Below are 10,593 nucleotides of genomic sequence, written 5' to 3'. Positions count from 1 at the left end.
AACAGAAAGTGTGGTCAAGAGCCTGTTACTATTTTTCTTGTGGAAAGAATGAGCAAAGCAGGGTAAGAAAGCTCAAGATTGACTAGTTTGAATAATTCCCTTGAACTCTGACAGTTTAGAAACTATCCTGGTCCTATATCCAAGGATGATAGTTCAGAGGAGTAGTAGAATACTGGAGGCACTTATAAAGACATTTCTTTAATTTGTTTGCTCACATTCAACTGAGTGTTCTACTCTCTCTGGTAATTAGCTAACCTAAGAAGGGCAAGACAGAGATTTAGGGTGAAAGAGGTAATCATGACCCAGTAATAGGTCCAATTGGGATAAACTTCCAAGTACACATTATAGTTTGTTATGAAACAGTGGTCTCCTTCTTAACAATCAGGAAAGATTTACCAGTGACTCACACTGTGTGTATATCTAAAAGCCCCACTTTGGAGAATTTAATCCCCTTGTGTCAAAAAGAAATAAAGAAAGCATGGAATTAAAGATACCAGAAGTAAATTCTCTCCAGATCTATTTTGCTACTATAATCTTAATGTTTCATAATATAACATTACTGTTGAAATGCAAAAGGATGAAGTTACAGACAGGATAACCAAGACCAATATGAGCTACTAAGTAAAGGGTTTTCATACAGCACGTGGTATGACACACGTGAAGGAAAATTTCACCACAAATACTTAGGTCATGGTTTCATTTTCTTATCAATTTACTTTTTCATTTGTTCTCCCTGCCCCCAAATCAAATGTTTCACAACACATGACAAAATTTGGCAATTCTGTTCTGGTGGTGGAACAGAAATTTGAATTTAACCTTTCTAATTAAATGCAGAAAAAGTTCAACTATCTTTGTTGTAGTAAAGGGAAAATTAATGAAAAGGGATGTAATTACTATCAATCCAGAGGGCAGAATGTGGTTTTGTAATTAACAAATTATATTCTCAGATAGTATCAAGTCAGTATCATCTCTAATTGATAAATACATCAACACATTAATGGTTGGGACACTCTATAATGTATTTTAATTATTGATTTTGGTGCTATTTTTAGGCTTTTTTAAAGTTTTAAAAATAAATTGTATAGAAGAGTAAATTCAATTGACTAGCACAGTTATTTATTCAATCAATCACAGTAAGCAAGGTGGTGGGCATAAGAGTCAACTAAAATGAGCCAAAGAATAGTTTCTGTGTAAACAGTTACTCTGACTATGAGGTATAATTTTTACTATATGCTAATGTGTGTCCCATGTTCTAATACACTATGGCTATGAGGTTACTATTTTAAGTTTCTGAATCCATTATTTTTCAGCAAAATCTACCAAAATATTTTTAGAAATTAATTTTATATTTCAATCTGTCCTCAATCAAAGAATAAAAAAAAATCTGCAGACCTGTTCTACTATGGTACAGTAATTGCACATAGTACCAAACCTACCAGCTATATATCTCAAATACATAATCTGTTCGCGATAGCTGAATCAAACACAAGTACAAATTATGTTGATGGCACACTCAGAATGCTGCATACTTAATTAAAATAAGCTAATACACAAGTGACTACATACTAGAGCACCACACATACTGGAGAGGAAAAACAAAACAAAACAAGATGACCAATAATGGCTTTTGCTTTCAAAAAGGTGGTTGATGTCACACAATAAGGGTGAAGAAAGTTATAGTTAAATGTCATAGTTCAATATTATGTGTTTGATCTAAGTAGGTATTTCTGTTTAAAATAAGGATAGACATTGAGGAATGATGGGGCTGATCTGGGAATTGAGGCATTTTTAATACTTTTCTAGTAGGACAAGAGTAGAACTCTCAAGAAAGTTGACCATTTCATATGGAGGCATTCCAATGAGAAACTTTCAGTTGAAATGGAAGCTATTTGTTTATGTATATGAGAAATATCACAAAGATATCATAATAGAAAACAGCAGACAGCAACATACTTATAAATAGCCCTTTCCTTATGGCATTGTTATCTACCTGAAATTTAGTAACTATTAGTCAGCATGAATACTAATAAGGTTCTTAAATATGCATATTCTTTATGAAATTAAACTAAATAGAAATATAACCCATCATACAATTTTACTGGCACTATAATATCAACTTGCATCTAGTTAGTTAGAAAAATATAAAAAAATGGTAATTTAGTTGTCATTTATGTTTATTTTCTATATTAAAACTAATTACAATATTTGGAAAAATATATAGATTGCTTTTAAATAGAAAAGACTCTTGTGGTAACTCAGTATGTTGTGAATATATAGGTAATACTTCAAGTGACTGATATCGATCCTACCAATGAGAAAGACAGAAGTCACAATCAACAATCAAAAACATCTATAAAATCAGATGTACAGATTACATTTGTATCTGAAATACTACCAGTTGAAATGCACATATCTCTTTTCTGGAACTTGTTTACATGAAATTTTATGGTAGCAGAGTAGCCTAGAATGTTAGCATCACTATTCCATGTGCCCACAGTCTGCTGTACAAAAGCTGTTCTTTAGTCATATTAATTAGATGAAGTGGGAGAATACTGGAAATTTTAGTCAAGAAAGGGGACATAGGAAAAAAAGGAAATAGTTTCTGAATTAAAAATCCAGTAGTCTGGCATCTAACTACCAGGCTGAGCATAGAGATATACAGAAGTTAGTGAAAAGAGTTAAGAAAATGGTATTGTGGGGCAGGAGAAATGGCTCAGGGCTTAAGAACACTGTCTGCTCTTCCAAAGATCTGAGTTCAATTTCCAGCAACCACATGGTGGCTCACCACCATCTGCCATGGGAACTGATGCCCTCTTCTGATGTGCTTGAAGACAATGAAACGATACTCGTATAAACAAAAATAAATGTCTTAAAAAGAAAATGGTAATGTAAGATAGAAAATAAGAATGGAGAAAGATAAGCCAGATAGTTATGCACCATATAGTTATTATTCCTATAAACAACTTCCTGGGAGTGTACACTCTTGTATGCTTTACCATGATGGATTCCAATACCTCCATTCTCTCCTAGTTTTCCACTGCTACACTTCCCAAATAAAGGGCACGATATGCTATTACCTTACAATGAACAATCCTGGCTTCTAGGTCACTTTAGATAATCGAGATTCATATAATTGTCTTTGTTGTTAGTGAAACTCTTTTATTTTTTTTTTTAGATTTTTTTTATTAACTTGAGTATTTCTTATTTACATTTCGAATGTTATTCCCTTTCCCGGTTTCCGGGCAAACATCCCCCTAATTCCCCCCTCCCCTTCTTTATGGGTGTTCCCCTCCCCACCCTCCCCCCATTGCCGCCCTCCCCCCAACAATCACGTTCACTGGGGGTTCAGTCTTAGCAGGACCAAGGGCTTCCCATTCCACTGGTGATCTTACTAGGATATTCATTGCTACCTATGAGGTCAGAGTCCAGGGTCAGTCCATGTATAGTGTTTAGGTAGTGGCTTAGTCCCTGGAAACTCTACTTGCTTGGCATTGTTGTTCAAAGGGGTCACGAGCCCCTTCAAGCTCTTCCAGTTCTTTCTCTGATTCCTTCAACCGGGGTCCTGTTCTCAGTTCAGTGGTTTACTGCTGGCATTCGCCTCTGTATTTGCTGTATTCTGGCTCTTAAGATTTCATTTAAATCACATCATCTCCCATGACAGGGTCACCTTCTTTCCATAATATTTTGAGTTAGCAATTGTGCATTATCAGAGATTGAGCAGTTTTGAAAGTATCTGCCATTTCTACCGTATCTACCTTTCAATTTTGAATCTACCAATTCTAAACTCATACTTTCTAGTGTGCTTATTTCTCTCTTTGACAATTTAAAGGTAAACTTTTTCTTAAAAATATATATTTAAATTTTGCAAGAAAGAATAAATCTTGATGTATCTTTTTTGATTTTTTATTAATTATTTTATTTTTAAGACTGTAATATAAGTACTTCATCCCTTCATTACCTTTCCTCATTTTAAACTCCTTTCTTCTTTTTCAAATTTATGCCCTTCTTTCCTATTAATTTTTGCTGAAAGTGTTTCGGGGATATTAGAGAATTTACTTTAAAATATTATAATATTACCAGTGTAGTGAACAGCTAATTTCTTCCATGTGGCCATTAATTTTTGAACTAATTATTGAAATGCAATTTGGCAATAAGAATGATTATCACAAACATAAATTCAATAAATTTTTAGTATTTTTCAATAATCAATCTAACACACATACTCACTTACTTCAGCAAGATAAGACCCTAGACTACTATTCAATCAGTTTTGCTGGAACTTGACTCTTCATCATAACTATGCAAACTGAAACAAAAAGAAAAATTAGAAATACAAAAGTCATGATATTCCTTCCTACCTGAATTCAGAAAAACTTTTCACAGAAACAGAAGAGGTCCAACCAAGGAACTGCTTAAAATGATTTATGCCCTATTTGTAACTTGAAGAGTTTATTCCCAAAGTATTTTTTAACACACCCCAAAGAAATAATTAAAGAAACGTAGTAATTGGTTTAGACACGTATTCAATAGAACCGTGGGATTTGAGCGATGGAATTGCATCACCTGGTTGTCATCTTGAGCTACATATTTCATGTGTTTATAAATTGATTCTCAGAGGATGCTTTGTTATGAATCACTATTTATTACAAGAAAATAGTTTCAACAATTAGTACAATGTTTTGAAATAATTCATGGACTTTAACTTTTTATGATTCTTTCAAAACAAGAATTTTGTACTGTAAATCCTCTCACGATTATGAAAAGACTAAGTAGTCACATTACAAAATGAATAATTTTATTGTCTTAATGATTTATTAAACCAGCAATATCATATAATTAAACATAATGAAATTATTAAAAAGCAAGTTTATACAACATAGACATCTCCTAGACATATTAAAATTTAAAAGTACCAAAATTTAAAAACATCAAGTCTGTTAATAAATAATACATTCAGATTTGATTTTCTGTCAAGGAAACAAATTATATCAATAATTTTCTCATAAACTAAAAATGTGAGAATAGTCATAGATGTATAAATTTGGTTCCAAACTCCTCAACTTATGATAGATGAGGAGTATCAGCAAAGAAACAATCAGTAAAGTCATATATATATATATATATATATATGTATATATATATACACACACATATATATATATGTGTGTGTGTGTGTGTGTGTGTGTATCTGTGAGTATTGAGAACTCATACTTACTTTACATTCATGAATAATGTTTTGAAGTTTAAATTCAACTTAATGAACAGAGGAAAGAATGACATATGGCAAAGTGCAGGATAGATATAAACTAACCTCTATATACAATAAATACTTATATTGCAATGCCCGTATTAATGTAATATACTGTGTACAATAAAATAATGAATGAAAATTACAAAGTATAGCCAGCTTTAAGACTAGACATATGGGCTGGGGATTTAGCTCAGTGGTAGAGCACTTACCTAGGAAGCGCAAGGCCCTAGGTTCGGTCCCCAGCTCCGAAAAAAAAAAAACCAAAAAAAAAAAAAAAAGACTAGACATATATAAAATATGTATCCCCAATAATGGGGCACAAAAATGGACATCCATGTACAACTTCACAAAATGGCTCTTCCAGGACAAGAATGTTCAACAAGGAAGAAATAAGACCCACGGCTCCAGCTGCATATGTAGCAGAGAATGGCCTTGTTGGAAACCAATGGGTGGAGAAGCCCTTGGTCCTCCAAGGCTGAACCCCCAAGTGTAGGGGAATGTCAGGGCAAGGAGGCAGGAAAGGGTGGGTGGTTGGGGAGGGGGAACACCCTCATAGAAAAAGGGGGAGAGGAATAGGATAGGGGGGTTTAGGGACTGGAACCCAGGATAGTAAATAACATTTGAAATGTAAATTTAAAAAATCCAGTAAAAAGGAAAGAAATGAATGAAATGAAAGTTAAAAAGTTTTACTTACAGATGACATACGAAAATATTAAAAAACCTATAAAATAAATAAACATACTAAAGTCACTAAGATAGACTAATCTTCCAGACAAAGCAGTAGCTGACATTTAAGTGTACCTACAACATATTCTTGCAACACGCACATATGGAATAAGCAATGTGATATAAGATATAGTCCTGAGTGTTTTTTTTTTTGCACTTCACCACTGAGGGACACCCCAGTTCTTCTCTTTATTATTAAAGATTTACTTTTTTATTAACTTGAGTATTTCTTATTTACATTTCTGAATGCACATATAAACTTAAATTGAATTCTGGAGAATTTTATAAAATATTTATAAGAAATTCTGTTTTCTTTGGTATTTCCATAGGGAATTAAAAATTAAGCATTCAAAGTGTTTCTAAATGAGCAATAACAAAACAACATATAATGATCTTAAGGAATAATTACTTAATATACAATGGGAAGATTATATGAGTGATTGGTTTTATCTTATTTTAATGGGGAAATAGAGCTATTGACATACTCATCTCCCTTAGACCACAAGATATTCTGAGAGAAAGAAGATCTGGCCTGCTCCTTTAGTTCATCTTTAGCCCTGATCCTGAAGCTTTGATATTTTATATTGCCAAAGAAAGTGCTTAATTCGTTTACAGAAAAATCATCCCTGCCAACAAAACAAACATTCTAAAACTAGTAATAGAAGAACCAGTCAATGCAGTAACATCACTGCCTGCTATGATTTACAGCTACTCATCTTGTGTGTGTGTGTGTGTGAGTGTGTGTGTGTGTGTGTGTCTCCATTTCTGATTGTAGTCATAATTGTCAGACCAACATATTCTAAACTGTCAGATGAAGACGAAGTCAAAAGTGATCTCCCAACCCTGAATCTTAACAGAAAGTAAGCTTACAAAACTCGGAATCCTGGATTCACAAACATACATACAAAAAGTATAATCTATGAGTTTCATGGTTCTTGCATGGTTCCTTCTCCACAGAAGCACAAAAAATCATTATCGTGATGCATGTTGCTCATTTTAACTACTAAATAGGGGGAGGAGTACAGATCCACCATCATTTCTTAAAAATCCTTCAGCAAAATGGCTGATGGGTCTATCACTGAAAGGTATTTATCAGAGAACCAGTGTGTCCTGTAAACTCTTTTAAATAACAAGTTCACAGCAGGGATACAGGCAGAAAGCATAGCTCTCAAAGTATTTACTTTAAATACTTTTCAAATAGCCTCTTTTCAAATACAATGTGCTGCTTAATCCAGGAGCCTGTGTACAACACAGATTTGAAGACAGATATTTGAGGTGGACTGATTCACTTTTTCAATATGAACTGCCGTGATATCTATGTTACTAGTTTGCATCAATTGCTGTGCTCTTTGTTATGAAACATCTCCCAGGAGTAACTTAATAGAAGAAGGACTTATTTTGGTCGTTATTTAAGAAAGGATAGAGTCATGGTAGGAAGACGAAGAGGCAGGAGAGAGATACATTAGTCACAGTGTGCTCACACTCCGAAAGCATGAGTTGAATGACTGTATATATGACTTCTCTGTTCATTTTCATTTAGTTCATGTGGCAAGCAAGAAGATGGTTCTGTGTACTTTCAACAATTATATTTTTCCTCAGGTTAACTTCTGTAGATGTACGTACACAAGTGTACAAGAGAAAAAGATATGTCTCCTAGTGATTTTTAATCTAATCAAACTGTGAAAATTAAATATTATTGGTCCATGGTACAGGTTACAAATCAGGACAAAAATTAGACTAGATAATTTATTTAAACAAGGAGAGCATTTAATTAGGATATAAAATATATGGCCACAGAGAATATAAAAAATGATCAAAACTCATATTTTTGTCAGGAAACTATTGTTGTCGTTTATTGAATGGAGGAAGAAACAACGCTGTCCTGATAACTTTTTGCCCGAGTATTGTTTTCAAGGCCTGCTTTACGTCTTTATTCCTCAGACTGTAGATCAATGGATTCAGCAGTGGACTCACAAAGGTGTAGAAGACGGCTATTATTTTGGACTCCTCAACAGTCTTGTCAGTGGGTGGTCTCACATACATGCAGAAGAGAGTCCCATAAAAAAATGTAACAGCCATCATGTGGGAACCACAGGTAGAGAATGCCTTGTGCCTTCCCTCAGCTGATTTGATCCTTAAAATGGCAGCAATAATGAAGGCATAGGACACCAGGATTAATGTGAGGGAGTTGGAGAGATTAAAACCAGCTGATATTAACATAGCATATTCTTTAATGTAAGTATCAGAGCAAGACAGCTTAATGAGTGGTGGGTCAGCACAGTAGAAGTGGTTGATGACATTGGATTTACAGAAGGTCATTCTGAAGGTCAAGATGGCTTGGAGTAGTCCATCTGAGAAACCATAGGCATAAGGACACATGGCCAAGCAGATGCAGACTCGCCTGGACATTTTCACACTGTAACGAAGAGGATTGCATATGGCCACATAGCGGTCATAAGCCATGGCTGCCAGTATGTAAAACTCTGTGAGGAGAAGGGCAATGAAAAAGTAGCACTGGATAAAGCAGCCAATGAAGGAAATTGTCTTCTTGTCTGATAAGAAATTGCTCAACATCTGTGGGGTGGCCGTTGAGGTGTAACACAAATCCACAAATGCCAAGTTACTGAGAAAGAAGTACATAGGCTTGTGAAGGCGGGAGTCCAGTCTGATCAGGGCCATCATGCCCATGTTGCCTAAGACAGTGACAAGGTAAACAAACAGAAACAGCACAAAGAGGAGAGGCTGGAGTTCTGTGCGATCTGTGAGCCCCAGTAAAATGAATTCTGTGATTTTAGTGCTGTTTGTGAGGAGCATCTCCTGAGATCTGGGTCTCTGCATCAAGTTGCAGAAACAAGGAAGATATGGAGATGAAAGATGATACTTAAAATCATGCTTTGCTTAAATCCTGTTTTCTGAAAAATATGACATCTAAAGCAAATTATATAGTAATCCTCTTTATATTTCTTCAACGACCCCCTTTACTTTGCTTTTCATTCCTCTGGATTGTGCTGTATACAACTATGAATTCTGTATGAATCCATACATCTAGGAGTGAATTTTTGCTGCATCTGTCCTATCTCTCTGAACTTCTTTTGCTTCCCAAACTATCTGTTCTACAAAATTAACAATATTTAATTTTCTTTGTGAGGTAACTCAGACAGACTTCCTTCATATATGAATCTGATACAGTCTCTTTAATTTCATGTTTCTAGGACATCCCATACACCTATGTATTCCTGTCCAGTTTTTGTATTAGTATTCTAGTTGTAAGATCATGGTCCTGTTAAATATTATACCATGAACATTCAGCATATATTTATACTCTGATTTATGAGTAAAATTTAAGCAAAAGATTTCACGGAAGGAGGAATTTTTGCCAATGCAAAGAAATCCTGGATGGTTTAGTGATGTTGTGTAAATGTGGAAATACTTACAACTTAAATAATCTGTGTGGAAAAGCATTTTTTTGGAAAGCTTAGTATTCAATTAAATTCACAGCTTATTTCAGCATAGCGAATTGAAATAATTTGTTCTTTGATAGAATTTATCATAGGGAAGGAAGAAGTTACTCCATTTGTAGGATAGTATATTGAACTCTAGACATTTATGTTATAAACATTGGCTAGACCAAAAAAATTGCCATATAAATAATAATCTATTCTAATCACTTAATGAAAAGACTTTTGAATTTCGGCAGTAGATTTTTATATATATGAAAGAATAAAATTCTAATTTATGTTTTTTTATTTTGTGATAACTTGATAGGGATATTTTATGGGCACTAAGAAAGAAGTGCATGTTTGTGTACTTTTTTAACAGAAATTATTAAATATTACTGTGATGAGTAATTCGAGTGTTTCTTCTCACATACTTATTTAGTATATAATTTTGTGAGTAAATTCTTAAACTATGACTTGTGAATTAAGATAGTTATTATAAGTGCATAACTCAAATAAAATTTTTATATTTTATGACTAATCTAAATGCCCAATACATATTTCAACTAAATATAACTTTTAACTAACATTAACATTACTTTACTGATAACTTATTGCTAGTAATAAATATCCAAAATGATATAAAAGCAAAGTTGTGAATAAGAATGTGATAATTCATTCCTACCTTGCACAGGAAAATTTTCTCTGACACCCTAGCAACCCAAGCAAGAAGCTGCTGAAAAGTTTCTATATACAATTTATAACCTTGAGTTTTCATCTCCAAAATTATCTTTTGACATACCCCCAAAGAATTAATTAAAGAAATATAATAATTAGTATGGATACACATGAATACACATCATAACCCAGGGAATTATATCACCTTGCAATCACCCTCTGCCAATTGTTTCAGTTGCTCAAGAATTTACACTTAAGGGAGTTTTTTATATGATAAATCAGTATTTCTTTCAAGAAGATGAGTTGAATATTTAATCATGGTATAGCATTACGACATGATTCATGGACTTTGGTGTTTCTGAGATTTCTCTCAACTGCAATGTGTGTTATACAAACATTTTCAAAAATAGCTGGAGCTAAGTTATTAAATTAAAAAATTAACTGAGCTAAATCATTATTTGAAAAGACTATCATAGAGTTATAGTAGAATTAATTTAATGT

The 10,593-nt window shown here is 33.6% G+C and overlaps 1 protein-coding gene across 1 annotated transcript; it reads right to left on the bottom strand.

Moving 5' to 3' along the window:
- Window positions 1-7,816: 7,816 nt before the first annotated feature.
- On the bottom strand, window positions 7,817-8,791 carry Or5m11 (olfactory receptor family 5 subfamily M member 11). The gene is given in 1 exon segment (NM_001000300.1): window positions 7,817-8,791. A coding segment is annotated over 1 exon segment (975 nt).
- Window positions 8,792-10,593: the final 1,802 nt, after the last annotated feature.

This window comes from Rattus norvegicus, chromosome 3, assembly GCF_021556685.1.
Source record: "Rattus norvegicus strain SHRSP/BbbUtx chromosome 3, alternate assembly SHRSP_T2T, whole genome shotgun sequence".
Lineage (NCBI taxonomy): Eukaryota > Metazoa > Chordata > Mammalia > Rodentia > Muridae > Rattus > Rattus norvegicus.
The sequence above is the reverse complement of the archived record's forward strand: the minus strand, read 5'-3'. Positions and strand labels throughout refer to the sequence as shown.